Source organism: Rana temporaria, chromosome 2 (assembly GCF_905171775.1).
Source record: "Rana temporaria chromosome 2, aRanTem1.1, whole genome shotgun sequence".
Taxonomy (NCBI): domain Eukaryota; kingdom Metazoa; phylum Chordata; class Amphibia; order Anura; family Ranidae; genus Rana; species Rana temporaria.
In genome coordinates, this window is record NC_053490.1 from 185086712 (window position 1) to 185112203 (window position 25492).

Sequence of the window (25492 nt, forward strand, 5' to 3'; positions counted from 1 at the left end):
CTACAATACCCCATATTGCATTTTGTGTCTGTGTATCCCGGCTTTTGTTCTGAACTGCTTTAAGCTTTCCATAAAAGTCTATGTATTTTAATCTTATAATTTTTGTCTTTTTGTTGACATGAATTTGAATCTATCTATATAGGTATTTAATACTGTATATTTATGATCTTCTTCAATGATGTAATATAGTTATGTACGATACATTATATGAAAGTATTAAATGATCATAATCTACTTCAATCATCCTTTACCATTTCAAGCTTTTCCCGCACATACTTCATTTAAAGTCCCGCTCTCCTTCGCTCTTTCTTTATACAATTAACAGGGATGGAGGCAATTGACTGTGTCATTTCCTCATATAAAGTCCCACTAAACTCTCCCCTTTTAAAATGAACCTCCGTGTGATATTACTACATGAGTGTACTGGCTGAGAAAGTCACTGGCTGCCCATGTAATGTTCAGCTTGGTGAATTTCTATGCATGTAATGCATTGCTTAACTTCAACAACGCCAACAACTTTACCTAAATCCAACCTACTGTACAACTGTCATTTGTTATCTGTTTTTGTCAATTTGCTGACCATCTGTGGCGATAACATAGTCACTGGGTAAGATGTTAACATACACTAGATTTTCTGCCTACTGTGCTTCTCTGTATTTCATGCTTTAAAACATCTGTGTTTGCATTTTATTCACTGGTGCAAGGTAAAGGTAGTACCTCTGCTTCTCTCTTATGTGCAAACTTTCTTGCTAAAAACTCCTTGCAATAGCTTTCACATGGTTATACATTTTGACCAAATTTCTTTATAAATGTTACATTTACCTGTGCTTAGGTTATTTTTAGGCACACGGTTTATTAGGTGTGTTTTGTCTCAAATCTTTGAACTTTATAGAATCATGTGTCACAAAGTTGATGGTTATAGAGATGACTGAGCTACATGCAGTCATATGAAGAATGAAGTATACTCTATTGAAGTTCTTGTCTTTTTCAACATATTGCAAGTGAACATCATTACCAACATTAGATCTTTATTTAAACAGTGCCTACAGATAACGGTGGTATGCTTGAATAAGAACTCAAGAAAAATTAGCATTTTTAACCATTTACTCAAAAAAACTATAAATAGATGTAATGGTGTACATTGAAAAAAGTAAGTACACTCTTGGAATCAAAAGCTGATATTGCCCCATGTAGCGGAAATTACTTATTTTGTAGGCATTTTGTATAACTGCCCCACAGTTTCATCTGGGTTTCCTTACATGAACTGCCTACATCCACCCCCACCCCCTAAAAATATCAATGGGACTAAAATCGCTTATTTAACTAGGAGAATCCTTAACCCTCTATTTTTTTTTCTCATCCCTGGTGCATTTGCTGGTGTGCTTTAGATGATTCTCATGTTGGAAGACTCAATTACAGTCTTTAGAGCAGCAGCCCATACAAGGCACACAAGACCTGCATATGTGTGAACCTAGCCTTAGGTCTCATACACACGATAGGTTAACCAGAGGAAAACGGTCTGAAGGACTGATGGTCCGTCGTGCCTACACACCATCAGTTAAAAAAAAGATCGTGTCAGATCGCGGTGACGTAAAACACAACGACGTGCTGAAAAAAACTAAGTTCAATGCTTCCAAGTATGCGTCGACTTGATTCTGAGCATGCGTGGATTTTTAACCGATGGACGTGCCTACTAACGGTCGTTTTTTTCCCATCGGTTAGGAAACCATAGGTTAATTTTAAAGCAAGTTGGCTTTTTTTTTAACCTATGGTTAAATAACCTATGGGGCCTACACACGATCGGTTTGGACCGATGAAAACGGTCCTTCAGACCGTTGTCCTCTGGTTAACCTATCGTGTGTACGAGGCCTTAGAAGTTTCTGATCTGGAACACTCCATTCTACTCTAATTTCATGGATTTAAAGTGGTGGTAAATGTAGGGGTGCACTTTTTCTATCTGTATTTGGCCAACTAAATCATTGAAAAGAGAGCTCAATGGAAATTGTATTTGTCATTTGTGCAAGTATATCACCTTTAACAGTGAGCACTATTCAAATCGGGATCTAATGGTTGTTCAAATATGTTGAAAAAGTCAGTAATTTCCATATGTATACCTTTTCACATGACTAGAATACATCTAAATAACTGAACATATCTGTATATTGAATTCCTGTATAGAAGAAAACGGGCTACAACATTAGCAGTGTGGGATTGAGCTCTTTGTAATAATTAAATGTTTAGGAATGTACGCCAACAGCATATTGGCTGAAAAGTTTTCCATTATTATGGTTATCAGCTGCTGTTGACCTGTTAATGAGTTATTTTGTCTCATTTCCTCCTCCTCCTACATATACCTTTTTATATATTTGTGGCTAAAAATGCAGAAAACCTTTATCTTCTGATTTTTGAAAACTATCAGTGGGTTTCAAGATGCATTATAAAAGCAATTATTTGATCTTTAATTGGCCAGTAATTATGTTGGACTACTCTCATTAGCAATATTTGCTATGCTATAGCAAATGTAAAATGTTTGCTTTAAGGAACACATTTTTTTTGTGTACCGCTGCTACTAAATACATGTATTTGGTGTATTTTTTTTAATAACTACACTGTGTGCTTTTGGGTTCTGGAAAGATTCTGTAAGCAGTTTTGGGAGATTATTCAACTGAGAGATTCTTAAACAGCTAATTGTAACTTAGTTACCAATTTTATTGAATTCCTTAGTATGTCCACCCAAGTGAAGGCCCAGTTATTCTTAAAGGGGTGGTTCCCCCTAAAACACATTGCTAACAATAGATTCGTAAGACCCGTTACACTGCGGGTAGGCTGGCTTTTTCTTTTTTTTTTTTTTTTTTTTAGTACATACCGAGATCTCCCCGTCTCGTTCCTTGTCGGTGGGCGTTCCTAGTTGATTGACGTTCCTCGGACGGGCGCGTACGTGACGTCACGACTTTCCGAAAGAAGCCGAACGTCGCTGCGCATGCGCCGTATAGAGCCGACTCTATACGGCACATGCGCAGCGACGTTCGGCTTCTTTCGGAAAGTCGTGACGTCACGTACGCGCCCGTCCGAGGAACGTCAATCAACTAGGAACGCCCACCGCCAAGGGACGAGACGGGGAGATCTCGGTATGTTCGAAAAAAAAAAAAAAAAGCCAGCCTACCCGCAGTGTAACGGGTCTTACGAATCTATTGTTAGAAATTAGTTTTAGGGGGAACCACCGCTTTAAAGGGGTTGTAAAGGTTTGTTTTTTATTTTCTAAATATGTTCCTTTAAGCTAGTGCATTGTTGGTTCACTTACCCTTTCCTTCAATTCCCCTTCCAAATGTTTTTTCTTTCTCTGAATTTCTCACTTCCTGTTTCTCCTCAGTAAGCTTGACCCCATCATCCAAGCCGTTCTGACTGGGGGTTAGTCAGCCCGAACAGCTTACTGAGGAGGAACAGGAAGTGAGAAATTCAGACAAAGAAAAAAAACACTTAGAAGGGAAATCGGAGGAAGAGGTTAGTAAACCAACAATGCATTAGCTTAAAGGAACCTATTTGGAAAATAAAAAACCTTTACAAACCCTTTAAACGTAAACATATGCACAGCAGTAGGTTGAAAATATGTTCACTTTTGAAATAATGCAGTTAATAATTATAAGGCTTCACTACTGGCTGGCCTGATTCATCACACTGTGTTTAAATGTTACAAAGATTGGGAGACTAAAAAAGTGCACTTTTAAAACCCAAATATTTCAAAATTCTGGTGAGAATCCCTTCAAAAATGTAATGCAGTAGATTTGAATTTGTTCTAGGAGGGTTGAAAAAAATGTTTTGCTCATAAGAGAGAAAAGTTTCTATATATAAAAGGGCTATAGAATTCTGTTTTAGTGGTGTTACCCAACATAAATATGTGTTATGGTGCCATATACAGAAAATATGTAAATTTGAAACTATTTTTTTTACTTATTAATCAAGTATATAAAAAGCCTAGAAGTTGCAATTACATCTGTAAAATGCTTTAAATATAAAAACCTGGCTAATCACAATTGCATTTACATTTCGGCTAGTTACATATGACTCTAAATAGATGTAATTGCTAAAAAATTCCACATCCTGGCCAATGAATTGTAGAAACTTTGTCTTCCCAGCTTCTAAAGGATGTAATTCATTTTAATGGCCTCGTATAATTTTCATATAAATGTAATTTGCTTAATTATTCATGAGATCACCTTATTTTTGGATATGTATGTAGTGGAAAGTCTTTGGACAAGTTCTGATTTTGTTTTGTGACAGTAAATAGATTTAGTGAACTGTAGGCTAGCTTGTTGGTAGTTCGGTCATGAAGTGAAGATTTTTGCATGCTTTTTAATCTTTTTAGATTTGTGAATGACCAAGATTTTCTGTGCCCTCACACTGTTGCCTGTCTTGTGTAAGTTGGTGCTAGAGTATTCTCCTGTTTTTATTTTATGGCACCAGTTGGTTTGGATATTTTCTTTTACCCTTTTCATTTCCCAGTGTGTGCAAGGAGCCAGAGTCTTTGCAGATATAGGTGAATGGGTAAACATACTCTTAACTGTTTTTTGATATTTAGCAAAGTAGGATTCCTGTGATACACATATACTTCAAAATGTTTAAATTTGTAATACTGGTTTTTAGCATCAATAAAATTGGCACACTTTTGTGTAATTTCTTCCTGAAGTGTGTGTTTAATATTGTTTTGTAGATTTAGAACTGCACATGGCCATTTTTCCAAACGCACTAAAAAACTCCCCCCTAACAAGCTAAATGGAAAGCAATATAGTATTGTCCAGTTAGAAACCAGTTCTGTTTTAGGCTTATTATATATCAATGATATATGTACCTACTAGCACCGTTTATTAGAGTGCTGGCACACAACTGCAGCATGAAAAGCACCCCACTGCTGCCTGCTGTTTTTAGTTTGAGTGTTTTAGTTTGAGTAAAGAATACCTGTTTGCTTATTTTACACAGCGCAAATCAAGTGCTGAAATCTAGCACATAGAATTCTTCAATTACATTCTTCATCACATGATCGGCAGTAGCAGATCTCTGTATTTTACAATAAATGTTACGATTAATTAATGTTAATTTGATACGTTTTAAAATGGATACAAACAGTCTTTATTTTGGTGCTAATCATTTATTACGTGACAATCCACTCCTATAAGCACTATGGGTTGGACAAAAAGACAGCACAGCAGAGCTACAGTGAGGAAAATAAGTATTTGAACACCCTGCTATTTTGCAAGTTCTCCCACTTGGAAATCATGGAGGGGTCTGAAATTGTCATCGTAGGTGCATGTCCACTGTGAGAGACATAATCAAATTTTTTTTTCCAGAAATCACAATTTATGATTTTTTAACTATTTATTTGTATGATACAGCTGCAAATAAGTATTTGAACACCTGTCTATCAGCTAGAATTCTGACCCTCAAAGACCTGTTAGTCTGCCTTTAAAATGTCCACCTCCACTCCATTTATTATCCTAAATTAGATGCACCTGTTTGAGGTCATTGGCTGCATAAAGACACCTGTCCACCCCATACAATCAGTAAGAATCTAACTACTAACATGGCCAAGACCAAAGAGCTGTCCAAAGACACTAGAGACAAAATTGTACACCTCCACAAGGCTGGAAAGGGCTACGGGGAAATTGCCAAGCAGCTTGGTGAAAAAAGGTCCACTGTTGGAGCAATCATTAGAAAATGGAAGAAGCTAAACATGACTGTCAATCTCCCTCGGACTGGGGCTCCATGCAAAATCTCACCTCGTGGGGTCTCAATGATCCTAAGAAAGGTGAGAAATCAGCCCAGGACTACACGGGAGGAGCTGGTCAATAAACTGAAAAGAGCTGGGACCACCGTTTCCAAGGTTACTGTTGGTAATACACTAAGACGTCATGGTTTAAAATCATGCATGGCACGGAAGGTTCCCCTGCTTAAACCAGCACATTTTAAGGCCCGTCTTAAGTTTGCCTATGACCATTTGGATGATCCAGAGGAGTCATGGGAGAAAGTCATGTGGTCAGATGAGACCAAAATAGAACTTTTTGGTCATAATTCCACTAACCGTGTTTGGAGGAAGAAGAATGATGAGTACCATCCCAAGAACACCATCCCTACTGTGAAGCATGGGGGTGGTAGCATCATGCTTTGGGGGTGTTTTTCTGCACATGGGACAGGGCGACTGCACTGTATTAATAATGACCGGGGCCATGTATTGCGAGATTTTGGGCAACAACCTCCTTCCCTCAGTTAGAGCTTTGAAGATGGGTCGAGGCTGGGTCTTCCAACATGACAATGACCCGAAGCACACAGCCAGGATAACCAAGGAGTGGCTCTGTAAGAAGCATATCAAGGTTCTGGCGTGGCCTAGCCAGTCTCCAGACCTAAACCCAATAGAGAATCTTTGGAGGGAGCTCAAACTCTGTGTTTCTCAGCGACAGCCCAGAAACCTGACTGATCTAGAGAAGATCTGTGTGGAGGAGTGGGCCAAAATCCCTCCTCCAGTGTGTGCAAACCTGGTGAAAAACTACAAGAAACGTTTGACCTCTGTAATTGCAAACAAAGGCTACTGTACCAAATATTAACATTGTTTTTCTCAGGTGTTCAAATACTTATTTGCAGCTGTATCATACAAATAAATAGTTAAAAAAAATCATACATTGTGATTTCTGGATTTTTTTTTTTTGATTATGTCTCTCACAGTGGACATGCACCTACGATAACAATTTCAGACCCCTCCATTATTTCCAAGTGGGAGAACTTGCAAAATAGCAGGGTGTTCAAATACTTATTTTCATCACTGTATGTGCTTTAATGCACAATGTGTCTAAACCTTTGAATTGAGCCCTTCAATGACAAATGAATCACTGTGGTGACTCACTGAGTCTATATCAAAGAAACAAAGCACTTTTAGAACCAGAACCTTTAGAACCCGAAATTGCCCCACCCAGTGCATACTTCTCCAATGCTATTTACAGCCATGGAAAAATCTCCCCTGGCGCTAGCTTCCCACGCGCAATAACTTCCTACAGATATGCTGGAGCCTTACTTCTAGCACAGGGGTGCCCAACCTTTTTAAGGGCGAGAGCCACTTAGGCGACTTGGTAACCAGTCGCTTGCCACGATGAGCAGAGTGGGCGGATGACAGGTCCGCATCTAATCTGCATATGCAGAGCAGACACAGCTCGCTCTACTCTATGGGCCCTCGAATCCAATCCGCCCAGACAGATAGGAGGTAGGCAGGTGTAAATAGACATAAATAGTACAGGCGGACCGGATCGGACAGATCATGTGAAAAGTGCTCAAGACTGCTTTCACACTGATGGTCTTGCGGTTTACTGACACACAGGTGCAGCGCACCAGTGGCCTTTTTGCGGGTTAGCAGCACTTTGCCATGGAATTCTATTATATCCTGCAGGTGTGGTTCACTTTCTGAAAGTGCACCAAAACTTCTGAATTCAGGAGTAGTACCTACAGGTAGTAACAGAAGTCTACGGCTCAGTGCAGGTAACACACTGGTGCACTGTGCTGCACCTGCAGATCTTTTTTAAATCAGCCCAAAGTAACCAGTGCAGAACTAGGACAGATATGCCCATTGCAATGGGATTTTAATGAAGAAAAATCTGAACTTTTGAATCACCCTGCAGGTATTTCTGGCTGTTTCTGTCCTAACCGTAATGCATTTGGCATCAAGCCGCCTGTGACAGGAGCTGGCACTATTCTGCAAGCATTGGCTCAGCTCTCTACTACAGCTGCATTATTCTTCTTCTTCTTCTTACTGCGGGCTCCATTCTCAACACTGATACTCGCAGATGGCGGGTGAAAACCCGCGATCTGGGCTTGCCGACCCACTGTCCTAGAACAGGAGGTCATGGGCCACATCAGAAGGCACCCCTGTTCTAGCATCTCTGCTGTAGAAGTACAGCTTCATAATTTGTCTGTGTAAGAGTGTTACTACCCAGATGTGGCTTGCACTGGGGAGGATTTCTGCTTGGAGCATGTAAAGACCACCACAGTGAGGTAAGTATGCACCATGATGAGAAATTTGTAGGTAATATTAGCTTAGGGGCTAGGAAGGGAGGCTGAGAGATTTTATACAAAAAGAGTGGTTATACTTCAAGTGTCGATTGATAAAAATTGGTGAATAAAATTTGTGGACGATTATTGATCTTTTATTGTACAAACACTGGGAATGCCACAGTTAACACTGAAGTTCCATCGGGTGCTTCACTGCTGTACTGTTTTTTTATAGCCAACACCTATGAAGATTCTCCCATTTCTTTCTTACAAATTTTTGAAGTGTTCTTGTAAATCTTTTCTTTAACCTTCTGGCATTCACAATCCTACAGCTGTGATGGCACTCGTGTTTCCTTTTCAAATTGTCAAGACCTGATGTGCTATTTGTTTGCCATCACTACTTATCCTGTGTGTATTTTTCTTCATTGAATGAATGACTAGCTTTGCTAGTATCTCTGTCCCAAGCGTTCAGTGGAGCATGAATGGAATTACGTCAAAAGGTATACTGTGTTTGTTATGTGTAGTACTGGCAATGTAGTCCTTCCAGCCTTTGTCATTTGTCCAAGCTAAAGTGACGTTTTGTCAATTAGTAGACCTCTGTAGAATCTTTCCTAACACATGTCCTTTCTGTAATGTAGTTGCTGAGCAGATTTACTCCCTCATATATTGTGTCTTGTCTAATGTCTAATTTGTAAAAACAATTTAAATGATCCTTCATGTGTACCTATAGCTCAACTATAAGCTAAATATCTGATTTTCTAGCACGCTGGAGAAAGAAAATCCTGCTTTGATAATTTACAGAGCATATCCTTCAGGAGAACTAAATATGGGGCATTAGTCTATGGGCCAATGTGTTTTTTTTTTTTTTTTTAATCTTGTAATCATTAGTCGGTGGATACGTTTGTCTCTTGGGGATTAAGCCCTCTGTATCAGAGCTGTGTGTATTTCTACTAGTGTACTTGTGCTTTAGAGTAGGTTGATATTTTATGTTTAGTTTGGATTAAAAAGTGCAGCACACTTAATAAGTATCTTTGTTGTTTATAGGTTCATTAACAGGGAGTCCACACCTTTCAGAACTGTCAATTAATTCCCAAGGAGCAACAACAGGACTAAACTCCACATTATCTCCAAACCTAAGTCCTGATGGAAAGCCTTCCTCTCCTCTCATTAGTCCATTGCTGAATGAGCCCATCTGCATCAGAACTGATGATGAGGAGGATAGCCGGAAAAAGGTACTCTTCTGCCTTTCTATTTTGATCCTTCTGACATCTCTCCACCTGGGATAAAGACATTAACCAAAAAATATTTAAGATTGGGGAAGAGCCTCTGTGCGTGTGTTTTTTGTGTGTCTTCATATACTGGCAAGCCCTGTGCACTTTATAGCCATATACCCACTGGGCATTTACCCAGCTCTTCTAAATGCCTTTCTTCAGACAGGAGAAAAGCAGAGTTAAAAATGTGCCTAAAGTTTTAGGCACTTCAAGAGCTTGGGCATTCATTTCATTGGCAACAATATGAATTTATTCTGGCCATTGAAATGAATGTAAACTCAAGTTCCTGACACGCCTAGCGATAACGTGTTTAGAGGCATTTACATGTGTTTAGGTGCATCAGGCGTTTTTTTTTTTTGCAGCAAAATGCTCCCTTTTCTGAATGCACTGGGGGGTTTTCAGTCTTTAAATGCCTGTAAGTGCCTATATGTAAATGGGCACATAGGCTAACATAGATGGGCATTTAGAAGCAGAAAAAAATGCCATTAAAAGTGACTTTTTTATGCCTAATGTGTTCATGAGCCTGTTTAACACGTAACAAATGAAGAATTTCCCCAACAGATAATCAGACAGCAAAACATTTTTTTTAAAAAGGTCCTCAGACATGTTTCACATGGGCTTCATCTTGTAAAAGTGCAGGTTGAGAGGCTAATTTTTAGAAAGCATTTGCAGAGCTTTTAGCAAATGTTATTGAAACTTTTAAAGTATTATTCAGCTCCAGTTTGTAAATGTTGAACACAGATCCTTATGAGAACGTTGATTGTCACTTTAAACAAGCTGCTAGAAAGATTCCCTACTTGAACCTGGTTGAAAGCCTACTGAAGTCTGCTAGTGACTTATGTAAAGAGACAATCAGCACTCCCATTAGATCACTTCAGGCTGGTCCCTTTTGCAGGTATAGCTTTATAAAATATATATATATATATATATATATATAGTGTCTGGTGAGAAAGTTTTAGGCACATCAAGCGCTTGGGCATTCATTTCATTGGCAACAATATGAATTTATTCTGGCCATTGAAATGAATGTAAACTCAAGTTCCTGACACGCCTAGCGCTAATGTGTCTCTGCACATGCTCATTTGCTCTCTAGTTTTTGGCACTTTGCTCAAATTGTAAAGGCCGATTTGCTGATGGCCTAAAGATTTAGTGCTGCTCAGGGGCTCTGGGCTTCAGCAAAACGGCAGCCTCCAGCAAGAAGAAACAGGGACAATGGTGAAGGCAATTTACAGTACACAGTAATGTTGGTAGCATATTTATTAATGTGGAATGTATGTTCCTTTGCATGTTCCTTTGCTAAAGAATGTTCTTTTTTTATCAAGTTGTTATGGGAAAAATTCTGCTTAAAGCGGAGGTTCACCCAAACTGACAACATTATTCTTAAACAATCATTGCACAGCGCACATACTGAATTGCCACAACATTTTTTTTTTAAATAAATACCTTTAGTATAGCGATCTAAACTGTGACTTCTGGGATTCCCCTCCCACGGGTGTAGGCGTATCTTATCCTTTCCCTGGCGCTGCAATGCGATGTGGGACTTGTCTCGTCACATTCGGCTCCCTATCGCAAATTGCTCCGGAAGTGACGTTTCGTCGCCGCCATCTTGCTACACCCCACACTCCTGCACAGTAATGAGTGAGAAGGGTGCAAGCGGACATCTTGTTACACCCAGCAGAGTTTTAGATTTTAACAGTTATTTTCAACATAAAACAGCGCTTATATGCTTAAATACAGTATTTGTAAATCCGTTTTGTGTTGAAAATAACTGTGAAATCTAAAACTCCGGTGGGTGTAACAAGATGTCCGCTTGCCCCCTTCTCACTCTATCATTACTGTGCAGGAGTGTGGGGTGTAGCAAGATGGTGGCAATGAAACATCACTTCCAGAGCAATATGTGATGGTGAGCCGAATGTGACAAGACACCGTGCCGCAAAATCTCAAGAAATTTCACCGCTTTCAGGAAGTGATTGCTTGTGGGCTTCACAATGCCCACAAGAAAAATGGAAACTCCTTCAAATGGATTTTATAAGTCCTTCTTTGCCAAGAAAACGGACCACGGTTATATACAGCGACCAAAGTAGTGAGTGTGCCTTCCTATGCTTATACCCCAGTGAATGCTGAAAAAAGAAAGTTTGGCCGTGGAACCCCCACTTTAAGATGTGTATAATATTTCCAAGAAGCAGCTGAGGGGCACTCTAAAGGCTTAGAGAAAGCTGCTCAAAGCTTGCCGATAGTTTTGCAAAAGCTTGCTATTCATACTGCTGAAACACATGTGAAACAGGCCTAAGACGACTTAACTTTATTCAAAAATAGTTTGGGCTAAAGCTGGGCTTTAATACACAACTTAGCTTGTCTTTACTGTGAAAAATGCAGGTATTAATAATGCACTTTTGCAAACCTGGTTGGAGAACAGCATGTTGCCTAAACCTGTTCAAGAGAAGCAAAGGAATGCATTGCTACTGCTAAATGTGAAATGTTTCCTTTCTGTTCACTATTACATTTTCCTCTCCGCAGAGATTTCCCACTGACAAAGCCTACTATATTGCAAAGGAGGTTTCAACTACAGAGTGCACCTATCTTAAAGATCTTGAAGTCATTACAGTGGTAATATTCCCTTTTACTGCAAAGTACATTGATCCATATGTTCAAATATACATTCACTATTCTTCAGTAAATAGATAGTTGAACACAGAGAGGTATTGTTTGCTGTATGCAGCTGAGGCTACATATACTTTATACTGCACTTTCAGCCACTGCAACTGTTAGTGAAGTTAGCCTGGTCCAAATGTATTTATTTTTTTAAAGTTATATAAAACCTGGAGATCAACACTTCCTCTGACAAATGCAGTTCTTTCATCTTCTACACAGAAACTTTTATGTTTCTCATACACGAGGCTACATACTTAGGAGTCTGAAAGATAATGTTTGTTTCTATGGATAACCAATCAGATTCATGCACTAGAAATAGAAAGTGAGTGTCTGGTTTCTGATGACAAAGGTAGGTCTTTAAATCATGAAGCTAGACTGCACATATGCCTATATGGCAAATATTCCGTGTTCTGTATACCCTTCAAAACGTAACAAAAACACTAATGAGCATTTGCAATACTGTGAATTTGCACTCTTTATATATTGCCGCCTTACCACTTAAGAGTTACTTTTTTTAGAATTAATATTTACTTGTATTCTTGTCCTGTCAGCCCAGTGCAATGATCAAGCTACATAGTCATCTACAGTGCCTTGAAAAAGTTTTCATACCCCTTGACATTTTCCACATGTTCCAACCAAAAATGTAAAAAGTATATTTTGGGATTTTTATGTGATAGTCCAACACAAAGTGGCACATAATTGGGAAATGGAAGGAAATTGATAAATGGTTTTCAAATTTTTTTTTTTACAAAATAAATATCCGAAAAGTGTGGCTTGCATTTGTATTCAGCCCCCTTTATTCTGATACCCCTAACTAAAATCTAGTGGAACCAATTGCCTTCAGAAGTCACCTAATTCGTAAATAGAGTCCACCTGTGTGTAATTTAATCTCAGTATAAATGCAGCTGTTTTGTGAAGCCCTCAAAAGTTTGTTAGAGAATCTTAGTGAACAAACAGCATCATGAAGGTCAAGAAGCACATCAGGCAGGTCAGGGATAAAGTTGTGGAGAAGTTTTAATGCAGGGTTAGGTTATAAAAAAAAAAAAATACCAAGCTTTGAACATCTCACAGAGCACTGTTCAATCCATTATCCAAAAATGGAAAGAGTATGGCACAACTGCAAACCTACCAAGACCTGGCTTTCCATGTAAATTAAAAAGGCCGGGCAAGGAGAGCATTAATCAGAGAAGCATCCAAGAGGCCAATGGTAACTGGAGGAGCTGCAGAGATCCACAGCTCAGGTGGAAAAATCTGTCCACAGGCCAACTATAATCCGTGCACTCCACAAATCTGACCTTTATGAAAGAGTGGCAAGACGAAAGCCTTAAGAAATCCTGTTTGCGAGAAGGGATGTGGGGGACACAGCAAACATGTGGAAGAAAGTGCTCTGGTCAGATGAGACCAAGATTGGACTTTTGGCCTAAAAGCAACACGCTATGTGCGGCAGAAAACTGACACTGCACACGACCCTGAACAAACACACATGTCGGTGGCAGCATCATGTTGTGGGGATGCTTTTCTTCAGCATGGACAGGGAAGATGGTTCGAATTGATGGGAAGATGGATGGAGCCAAATACAGGGCAATATTAGAAGAACACCTGTTAGTCTGCAAAAGACTTGAGACTAGGGCGGAGGTTCACCTTCCAGCAGGACAACGACCCCTAAACATACAGCCAGAGCTACAATGGAATGGTTTAGATCAAAAGCATATTCCTCTGTTAGAATGGTACGGTCAAAGTCCAGACCTAAATCCAATTGAGAATCTGGGGCAAGACTTGAAAATTGCTGTTCAGACGCTCTCCACCCAATTTGACAGAGCTTGTGCTATTTTGCAAAGAAGAATAGGCAAACATTTTACTCTAGATGTGCAAAGCTGGTAGAGACATACCCAAAAGACTTGCAGCTGTAATTGCAGTAAAATGTGGTTCTACAAAGTATTGACTCAGGGGGGCTGAATACAAATGCATGCCACTCTCTACATATTTATTTGTAAAACATTTTGAAAACTATTTATCATTTTCCTTCCACTTCACAAATATGTGCCACTTTGTGTAGGTCTATTGCATGAAATCCCAATAAAATAAATTTACGTTTTGAGCTCAGTGCTGATAAGACAATCTATAGACTATGGTGTTACAAATACTACATGACCATTTTACCGTTTTTGAGCAACCTGCAGAGTGTCTATTATCAGACCTGAGCTGAGGCAGGAGAAAAAACATTCTTTAAAGAAATCTTGACACTGAGGCCTCATAACCATGAACTTGCATTTCTTTCTACTCTGGCACGAAAACAATATATGTGAATTACCGCACATTCATTTTAGGTAAAGCTATACTATTACAGCAACAGAAATACAAATTATAACAGATGCTCCATTTAAGGAATTTCTGTATGTACCAATATGCATAGAAAATGTCTTCTTTGAACATGTTGTTAATAAGAGGACTATAAAAATTACAATTAATTTTGTTTTGTTTCTCAGTGCTTTCAGAACACAGTAAATAAGGATGACTCCATGCCAGAGCAATTAAGAAATCTTATTTTCTCCAACTTTGATCCCTTACACAAGTTCCACTCCAACTTCCTAAAGGAAGTTGATCAGAGACTTTCGCTTTGGTAAGATATCAATACGTTTGCATTCATCTAAATGTATTGCAGCTTTTACTTTACCAAAAAAAATAACCTGGGAAAAACACTGGGCTGTAAAATGGCTATATCAGCCCTACGAAGAAAAGTAAATGAATGTGAAAAGAGGCCATTTCTGAGTAAAGTATCCTAGCTTGATTGGTGTAAGTGTGAATATTATCTAATAAGAGTCTAATAATCTATCAAAATGTTGTATCTAATACAACATCTGTTTTAACCTAGTAGATTGTATTGAGACTTTAAAATGATTGAAAAAGAGATTTGGATTTACAATAGAAATCCAGCCAAAACATATTTTTTTTGTGTAAATAGAAAAAGGAAGAGTTAGAACTTCTGTCATGTACTTTCTATTGTGCTGTGTTGAGATAATTGTCCCTCAATAACTTGTTGTTCTGCTGCGTGCTGTGGGGAAACTTCCATATCTCACTGTTACATTTCAACATCAGTTACAGTTACACCTGCCAACAGCAGGCTTTAGCCCGCTTTCGGCTGAAAACGGCTCACATGAGAGCATAAATAAGTGCACTCCTTTGACCTATAGGAGAAGTAGGGACAAAATAGCTTTGGCTATACTTCTTCTTGCACACAGGAGGTTTAAAGAGAGGTTTAAAAAACGGCAGCGCTGCTGTCAGGAATAAGCAATGTCAAAAACGCTGTTGCATTTTCGCAGCCAAACAGCCTCTGCCCCTGGACAGACGCACTGGCAGTTTTTTTTTTTACTGCCCTAAATGCTTATGCCTCCAAACTCCTCTGAAAATGTGTGTGCATGGGCACATAAGCTGACAAAGAGGAGAGTTCAGAGGCAGTAAAAAAAAAAGCCAGACACCCCAAAAGCAGCTGCTAAGACATCCTGTGTGCATGAGCCCTTAAAGTGCATTTCAAAAATACAGGACAGCTTATTGTCTTTGTGCTGCTTCTTCCTCATCCAATCTGAGCCCTGCTGTACAGGGACTAGTAAATTTACTCTCATTGCATTTACAAAATACATTTAATGGAGTATTACTAAATACAGATTTGCATTAATTTGTGCCTTTTTTATTGGCCCAGAGCTCAGCTTTAACTACTAGCCAGGAAGGCAGAGGCTAGAGGGTGAGGCATCTTGTCAACTGCACTGGTTTTACTGTGCCTTTCTCATCAGGATTTCCCTTTGGTATCAAAAATTAATATAATATAGAATTTATATAGCACCAGCAGTTTTTGCATCGCTTTACAACATGAGGGCAGATAGTACAGTTACAAAACAATTCAATACAGGAGGAATAAGGGGGTCTTACTCGTTAGACCTTACACTCTAGGAGGGAGGGTCAAGTGATACAAACGGTATTAACTGTGGGGGATGAATAAAAGTACATTTGTTAAGTGGGTGCAGAATAGGCTTCTCTGAAGGGGAGGGTTTTCAGGAATCGTCTAAAAGCAAACAGTAGGAGTAGGAGAGATTGGGGTAAGGAGTTCCATAGGATAGGAGAGGCTCTGGAAAAGTTCTGGAGGTGAGTATGGGAGCAGGTGACGAAGGAGCTAGAGAGCAGAAGGTCTTAGGAGGAACAAAGGACAATTGGGTTAGTATTTTGAGACTAGGTTAGTGATGTAGCTGGGGGGTGAAATGTGGATTGGTTTGTAAGTTGTTTAGTATTTTTTATTTAATTTTTTGGGTGAGCAGAAGCCAGTGGAGGGATTTACAGAGAGCAGACACTGAACGGTTGGTAAGGTGGATGAGCCTGGCAGCAGCATTTATGATGGACAGAAGGGGGGATAGCCTATGTAATGGTATGTAAAGGTAAAAGAGTTGCAGTAGTCGAGGCAGGACATAACCAAGGAGTCGATTAGAAGCTTTTGGTTGAGGCGGCAAGAACCCCTTGAACCCTGGCATGCGGGGACGGGCTGATAGTTGTGCCATCGTTCTCGACAGAGAAATCTGGGCAAGAAGCACATGGGGAGGGGGGATTTATGAGCTCAGTTTTGGATAGATTAAGTTTGAGGAAGTGGTCTGACATTCAGCTGATATGTCTGCTAATAAGTTTGTGATTTGTGACGAGACTAAAGGAGTGAACTGTGGGGTAGAAAGATACATTTTGTCGTCAACCTAGAGATGGTATTGGAAGACATGGGAGGCAGTCTAAATTGAGAATAGGAGAGGTCCAAGAACAGAACCTTTGAGAGACTACGGCAGAGAAAGAAACAGAAGGAAGTAGAATTGTAAGTAACTCTTACTAATTGTAAGTAACTCTTGCGGTTGGATAAGTAGGATGAGAAGCAGCGAAGAGTATAGTCAGAGAGACCAAAGACATGAAGTTTTTTGAGCAGAAGGTGGTGGTCCACTGTGTCAAAGGCAACAGAAAAGTCCAGGAGTAGGCGTACAGAATAGTGTCCATTGGATTTAGCTGTTAGCAGATCGTTTGTGAGTTTTAGGAGTGCAGTTTCCATCAAGTGTTTAGGGCGAAATCAAGATTGAAGGGGATGAAGAAGGTTATTCTCAATGAGGTGGTCACTCAGTCGGTTGTAGACCAAACGTTCAAGGAGTTTGGACAAAAAGAGGAGCAAGGAGATGGGGCATAGCTTAAAGCGGATGTGCCACGGGGTAAAAATATTAAAAGCCAGCAGCTACAAATACTGCAGCTGCTGACTTTTAATATTAGGACACTTACCTGTCCTGAAATCCAGCGCTGATCGCAGCAGAGCACGAGCGATCGCTCGTCTCTCTGCTGCTCCCCCCGCCATCCACGCTGAGGGAACCAGGAAGTGAAGCGCTGCGGCTTCACTGCCCGGTTCCCTACGGCGCATGCGCGAGTCGCGCTGCGCCCGCCGATTGGCTCACACGCTGTGTGCTGGGAGCCGAGTGTTCCCAGCACACAACGGGCGACAGACGGGAAGTCAGAAAAACCCGTCTTTCGCCCGTAGCGTGTGGCCGGAAGTGGGTGCAAATACCTGTCTATAGACAGGTATCTGCACCCCCCTCCCCCTGAAAGGTGTCAAATGTGACACCGGAGGGGGGGCGGGTTCCGATCAGCGGGACTCCACTTTAGGGTGGAGAACCGCTTTAAGATTGGTGGGGTCTAGTGAGCGCTTTTTAAGTATGGGGATGACTAGATGCATAGAAGTTTTACTGTAATTTGAGTGTAGCAAATTTATAACAATTAAAACTGTAGTACAATTACACCTGAGTGGTTACTCAGGGTTACTAGAGTTTGTTGCCATGTCCACATATGATATCAAGTTGCATTGGTTAGCCTTGCACATCACATCAACAGCTTTCTATAAGTTTCAGCAAGCTTTTGATTGTAAAGCTATTGAACAGATCATAGCAACCATCATTTCTGTCATTTAAATATTAAAACACAAACTATTGTTAGGTTGCCTCGATCTGTTCAATTATTTTTTCAATCGAAAGTTGATACAAATCTAATAGGTGGCTGTTGGAAAATTACTATATTTTTAGCAATGACCGCTTTATATGAGGTCCATTCAAATACTGTAACATTGATTACTGCACTAGGCCAGTGTTTTGTATTTTAAAGTGAAGCAATCACATTTCAGTCACTGTAACTGCACGCACCTAGGTATGAAAAATGCATCTTTCCCCTTTAACTAATTTGATTTGCTTTGCCTGAACCTAGAGCTTCGGGTTGAGTGTGCCAAATAACAAAGGTCATTGGTTAGAAGAAATGCAATCAATGTGACGTGGAAAAATAGCAATAAACAGAAAGACCTGTTTAAATAAAATGCAAAAACCCTGAGAAAAGCTTTAATGGGTAATCTCCATTGATAAAAGGGCCAAACGAGCAGCTTATGAATTCACAAATAATCTGATGTTTTCAGTAATGATATATACTTGTAACATTATTTTCTAATGATGCCATGTTCATTTTTAAATTTTAAATTTTTACAGGGAAGGAAGGTCCAATTCTCAAATGAAAGGCGAGCATCAAAAAATTGGGGATGTCATGTTGAAGAATATCCAGGGTATGAAGGTACTGCTGTGGACATTTTTTTTTTTTTATTTATCAACAGTAAAGCTGAAAAAAAAAAAACATTGATAATAGCTAATTGTGTAAAGATGGTTAAGAGCTTTAGTAAGGGCCCTTTCACACGGGCGGATCAGTAATGATTCGCTTCGTGTGTCCGCAAAAGCTCAGCGGGGATCCTCCGTAAAATCCCCGCTGAGCTGGCAGGGCGGTCCCCGCACACTGTGCAGGGACCGCCCTGTCTTTCCTCCGCTCTCCCCTATGGGGGATTGGATGAACACGGACCGTATGTCCGTGTTCATCCGATCCGGCAGACGGAAGAAAAATAGGATTTTCTTCCGTCCGCAAATCCAGATCTTTGCGGAGGCGGACGATTACGGGTGTCAGCGGAGGGCAAGATGGCCCCCACCCATCCTCATAGCATAGCAGGGTGGAAGTGACGTCAAAACCTCAGTTCCGCCCATGCTTCTTAAAGCAACATTTTTTAAATGTCATTTTTTCAAATGACAACATTTTTTTTTGCATTTAAGTCTAAATATGACCCCAGATCTCATATTTAGGAGGACCTGTCATGTTTTTTTCTAATACGAGGGATGTTTACATTCTTTGTAATAGGAATAAAAGTGACCCATTTTTTTTCAGTGTAAAAAATAAGAAAATTAATAAGAAAACACAAAAAAAAATGTTTTAAAGCGCCCCGTCCCGACGAGCTCGCGTGCAGAAGCGAACGCATACGTGAGTAGCGCCCGCATATGAAAACCGTGTTCAAACCACACAAGTGAGGTATCGCCGCGATCGTTAGAGCGAGAGCAATAATTCTAGCCCTAGACATCCTCTGTAGCTCAAAAGATGCAACCTATAGAATATTTTAAACGTTGCCTATCGAGATTTTTAAGGGTAAAAGTTTGACGCCATTCCACGAGCGGGCGCAATTTTTAAGCGTGACATGTTGGGTATCATTTTACTCGGCATAACATTATCTTTCACAATATATAAAACAATTGGGCCAAATTTATTGTTGTCTTATTTTTTAATTCAAAAAAGTGTTTTTTTCCCAAAAAAAGTGCGCTTGTAAGACCGCTGCGCAAATACAGTGTGACAAAAAGTATTGCAATGACCGCCATTTTATTCTCTAGGGTGTTAGAAAATATATATAATGTTTGGGGGTTTTAAGTAATTTTCTAGCAAAAAAAACCAAACAGTTTTAGTCTTGTAAACGCCAAATCTGAAAAACACCCAAGGTCCTTAAGTGGTTAAAGTGTTTTGGGAATGCCCATGTTGACACAATGCACTGGAACAGATATTGTAAGTGGGCCTGTAATGTTCAATTCTAGATTAGAATTGAAAAGATGTATAAACTAAGGTACTCCCTTTTATCATGGATGTGGTGCTGGATGTGGGGTTTTCATGCTCTAACGTTTAGAGTGTGTTGTGCAAAATGTAAAAAGTATCAAGCGAGTGTCAGTTCTGTGCTGAAGACAACCTGTTGGGCCCCTTTCACAGTTATACGACTTGTCCCATGATTTGTGATGGCAAAGTAGCATGACAAGTAGTTTCCTATGATTTCCAATGACAACCATTTATATTAAGTAGTTCTGACTTCAAAGTAGTCTCTGCACTACTTTGGTCCGTATTTGATGCCACTTACATAGGCATTCCCTGAAATTGCGGCAAAATTACGGTAAAATCACGTGACTTTATAATCGTAGTAGTGTGAAAGGGGCCTAAAGGGAAAAGGTCAGAATCTCCGCTTCAGTGGCAACTGGTTTATCTGTGGACAGCACGTGTTTATGTATACATCCTAACGCGATCACACACACAGAAATGTGAATGCTAATCCTTAGTGATACTTTTAAAGCGTTTGTTAGACCAACATTTCATGTTCCTGATATGTGACTGCTGTACGATGTACTTGTATGAGAACGTATTCTTTTCTCTTCATATTGCTTCCTTAGTATGAAATCTCTGGTGTTCCTGCTAGTCCCCTTGCTTTCCTATTAAAAACCGACCACAATAAGCAGGAGAGCACACCGTGGTCAGTTCTATAGTTATGCTGGGAACTCAGCCTGCTCTCCTTAAATGTTCAGACTTGTCCTAACACTCCCCCACTGTACAGCATTATTGGGAAGCTTTTTTTTGCAAGGTTATTTACAATCACTTTAACACACACTGTTTAATCTACAGTATCCCTTATATTCCTGTATGTGGATGATGGCACTCTAATTGTGTTAATAATAATAAAAAAATCGAAGTACCATTTTCCTAATCGATATACAGCTGAAACATGACCCAGCTCTTTCCCAGCCTGTCTGCAGGGAAACCTAAGCAGGAGGAGCTTTAAGTCCTCTGCCGCTGGTCATATGTTAAAAAAAAAAAAAAGCCTTTGGAATGAAGAGTAAAAATACATAATTTATATCAATTAACTGTTTTAAATTGTCATACAAATATATATTTGAAATCAAATCTTTATTATTTTTTGGCAATAACATGGTGTGGGCGGATTTCTGCCAGTCACTGGATGTGTCACGCCCCCCCAGCCTGTGTCTTTGAATAAAAGGGAGGCAAAGCCACCATCAATCTACATGTAATATCCCGCCCCTATTGTGTATAGCTGGGAATGGAGGGGGGAGTGGACTGTTCTATACCACTGTGTATAAGCCCACGTGTGTGACTATACAGTAAAGGGAAAAGGTATTTGATTCCCTGCAGATTTTGTACGTTTGCCAACTGACAAAGAAAGGATTTCAGTCCTTCACAGGGTAGTGTTACCAATTGTTTTCTTGGTGACTATGGTCCCAGCTGCTTAAGATCATTGACAAGATTCTCTTGTGTAGTTCTGGGCTGATTCCTCACCGTTCTCGTGATCATTGAAACTCCACGAGGTGAGATCTTTCATGGAGCCCCAGACCGAGGGAGATTGACAGTTATTTGGTGTTTTTTTTTATTTGCAAATAATCGCAGCAACTGTTGTCACCCTCTCACCAAGCTGATTGCCGATGGTCCTGTAGCCCAATCCAACCTTGTGTAGGTCTACAATCTTGTCCTTGAGATCCTTGGACAGCTCTTTGGTCTTGGCCATGATAGAGAGATTGGAATCTGATTGATTGCTTCTGTGGACAGGTGTCTTCTATACAGATAACAAGCTGAGCTTAGGAGCACTCCCTTTAAGAGAGTGTATGTAATCTCAGCTCAATACCTGTGTAGAAGACACATTGAAGCCAGAAATCTTGCTGATTGATGGGGGGGATTCCTATCCTTATTTTACTTTATTAAAAAGCAAATCAGTGTATAACTTTTTTGAAATGCATTTTTCTGGATATTTTTTATTTGTCTTTCACTGTTAAAATAAACCTACCAATAAAATCTAAATTCTTTGTAGGTGGACAAACATACAAAATCAGCAGGGGATCAAATACTTTTTTCCCTCACTGTAGTCACATGGACTGCTTAGATGTGATAGGGAAGAAATGCTCAGTATAGAAACTCACTGAAAACTGAGCATGTACAGAGTTGCCAACACTGTTCTGCAAAATCCCTATCTGAATTGGGGATATTAACAGAAGGTGGAGATAGAGAGTAGCAGGTTCAACCAGGATTTTGCAGAATACAGAAATGAAATTTCGTAGCGCTTGAGTGAATATGAACAGCATGTAATACAGCATTTATTGATACCGTACATACTCGAGTATAAGCTGAGTTTTTCAGCAATTTTTTTTGTGCTGAAAATGCCCCCCTTGACTTATGCTCGAGTCACCTTTTTGCACCTGATCTCCCGGACTTTGGCAACCCAGTACTGGTTGGCCATAGGTCCCCTGGACCCCAAACATGGCACGCATGTAGCCCCACTCTTCCTCTACAAGTGTGCATAGTTTGTTGTCCGGGGAACGTATGGCCAGAGAGCAACGATTTTTAAAACCCCGGGCACCCCTTCCATAGACTCCCATGTTAAACTGTAATTTCTTCAGTGACTTTGGGGACCCGGTACTGGCCGGTCGTAGGTCCCCTGGACCCGGAACTTGGCACACATGTAGCCCCATTTCTCCTCTATAAGTGTGAAAACTGTTGTCTGGGGGACCTACTGCTGGGAGCACCGATTTTTCAAAGCCGGACACCCCTTCCATAGACTCACATGTTAAACGTCAGTCTAGTCATGGTCACAGTGAGGCATGCACATGGGCACAGTGAGGCATGCAGATGGACACCCTAGGCTTATACTCGAGTCAATACGTTTTCCCAGTTTTTTGTGGTAAAATTTGTTGCCTAGGCTTATATTTTTATGATGTAGGTTTAGTGACACTTGTAGAAAGTAATCCCATGTCAATAAAGTAAACTCTGATATTAACAGCTAGTTTTATTTTTCTTGACACAATTGCTTTTCTTTTCAGCAATTCACAACCAACTATCAAAGGCACTATGAGGTGTTGATGGAGCTGGAAAAGGCAATTAAAAATTCCCGCAAACTAGAAATTCTGTGCAGAGACTTTGAACAGGAGAAGGTGTGCTACCTGCCACTGAACATGTTTCTCCTCCGACCCCTGCACAGACTTATGCACTACAAGCAAATCATGGAGAGACTTTGCAAGCACTACTCGCCAAATCACACAGATTTCCGGGACACTCGAGGTGAGAATTAAAGAAGAACTACAGGATTAACAATGGTGATTTGTAATGTGCTGGCTATATTTAGTACTCATTTCATTACTGTCATGATATATCAAAGCAGTTTTATCTTTGACAAAGTCACTTTTATTGAATAGGCAAGTTTAATGGGTGATATTTAGCTTTGACTGTAATTCAAACCGGTTACTATCACCCAAGAAACATTGCAGCTTTATTTTTATTTTATTAATTTTAGATACTCCTATAGAGCCATCAATTTACGTAGCGTTTCACATATACATTGCACATTCACACTAGTCCCTGCCCTCAAGGAGCTTACAATTCGAGGTGCACCGAAATTTAAATTGTGTCGAAACCTACAATTCAGGATGCACTTGGCGAAACTGAAAAAGATTGAAAAAATATTTATTTTTATATATAATTGTATTCACATTTTTAAATAATATCATGCATTTAAATAAATATAAATTTGTCAGCCATTATCGGTACCTTTAGTCCAAGAAAAGCTAAAAAAAAATGCATCCTTTTAAATTATTTGTATGTCTTCCATTGCGCTTCCATTGTGGTGTTAAAAATATTGCTTACGGCATTTTTGGTAAGTAAAAAAAAAAACGCAATTGAAATGCATTGAGAATTCGGCAAGAACACATCAATAACGCACCCATGTTACGTTTTTGGTGTGTTTTTTGAGTCACATGACCTAGGACCCATAAGCAAAGCAAAATCGCTGCAAAATCACATTTTCAGCACCATTATCGGTACCTTTTTTTTCTATGGGCAAAATGCCAAAAACACAATTTTCAGCTGTCGAAATTCTGGTGTATCGCTAGCTCTTCTGTCAAACATGCATGCTGAAAAACCAGCAGACAACATACTCCTGATCAGCGATCTCAGCCTATGGCAGAGATCGATGATCGGAGTAAATATAGGAGGAGGTGCTACTGAATCCAACAATTGTGATGTTGGCCACATCCCTGGTCTATACGAAAAGAGAGATAACCCCCCGAATGGGACTTTAAAGGCCAAAACACAATATAGATATAAAAAATATTTATTAGGACAAAATGAACCTATTGACATTGGCATAAGTACATAAAAACATAAAACATATTCCATACCCATATGGAATCACCAAAAAGCAATGCGTGTGTCGGATGGCAAAAAGAAAAAACAGAACATAACACAATACACAACGTAAACTGTAACATCAAAAACACTCTCCAAATGGTAGATGCTGTCCGACGCGTTTCTGTTTTTTATCAAACCATCATCAGGGGCTTCAGGAGTGGATATTATGCGAGATTTGACATTCGCTGATGAAGTAGATGTGGATCTCCCCAGCGTTGTTCGTATGCATAAATTATTTGCAGGAGAAGATAAATAATGATAGCTTCACAAAGAACGCTCCCGAAGAGTGGAACTTGGGTGAAGTCCAAGACCTGCTGATATGTATGCAGACAGGTGGTTGTCCAGATGCCCATGGGAATCATAGGACAATTTTCTATATTGGTCAGAATAGACCTGGGAGGTTGTGAGGATCGCTAGGGGCGTTATCCCCAAATATGGATGGGTGCACCCATGTTTTATGTTTTTATGTACTTAGGTGCTGAATGTGCGTTCAGAGCCAATGTCAATAGGTTCATTTTGTCCTAATATTTTTTATATCTATATTGTGTTTTGGCCTTTAAAGTCCCATTCGGGGGGTTATCTCTTTTCGTGATGATCGGAGTAATTGGCGGGGGGGGGGGGGGCTGTACGAACAGCTCAGCAGGGGAGATCGCTGTACTAACTTTGCATAGTTAGTATAGCGCTTTCCGACTGCAGCTGACAGTTTTTTTCCATTCAACCAGCTGAGTTGAATGGAAAAAAACGAATAGTGTGTACCAGGCTTAACAGTGATGATAGACACATTTTGATATCTCTTGCTTGTTGACGATTATTTTTTCTTAGATGTTTAAGATGTTTGACAGACTCACTTTTAACATAAGATAGAAGTAGAAAATAGTCATATGTAAGTGGTAGATTTCAAAGAAAGTGCATTCTTCTGCTAAATAATTTGCATGCACACAAACGCAGAAAAAGAATATCCCAGAGTTCCATAAATGTTTTATTTTATTTTTTTCTACATCGTGTTTTGCAGATATAAGCTAATCCCTTAGTGCATGTACCAGTTTGTGTTTGTAGAACGTGTGGATTACTGTGTGTTGAAATGGCCTGGAGGTAAATGAATAGGCAGTGGTCCATAAGCCATGTTGATCTTTGTGACAACAAGCAGTTTGTTTTTCTGCAGTACACAATTCATGTGACGGATAAAA

The 25492-nt window shown here is 39.8% G+C and overlaps 1 protein-coding gene across 4 annotated transcripts in view; it reads left to right on the forward strand.

Moving 5' to 3' along the window:
• The window catches only part of FARP1 (FERM, ARH/RhoGEF and pleckstrin domain protein 1), a 254102-nt gene that overhangs the window by 204284 nt on the left and 24326 nt on the right, over window positions 1–25492 (forward strand). For 3 of the 4 annotated variants that reach the window (XM_040336129.1, XM_040336127.1, XM_040336130.1), the window contains exons 14-18: window positions 9070–9257; window positions 11814–11903; window positions 14435–14568; window positions 18482–18563; window positions 22943–23180. In XM_040336129.1, the coding sequence (XP_040192063.1) occupies window positions 9070–9257; window positions 11814–11903; window positions 14435–14568; window positions 18482–18563; window positions 22943–23180 (732 nt within the window). The remainder of the gene's footprint in view (window positions 1–9069; window positions 9258–11813; window positions 11904–14434; window positions 14569–18481; window positions 18564–22942; window positions 23181–25492) is intronic. The other variant, XM_040336128.1, reaches the window with a different exon arrangement.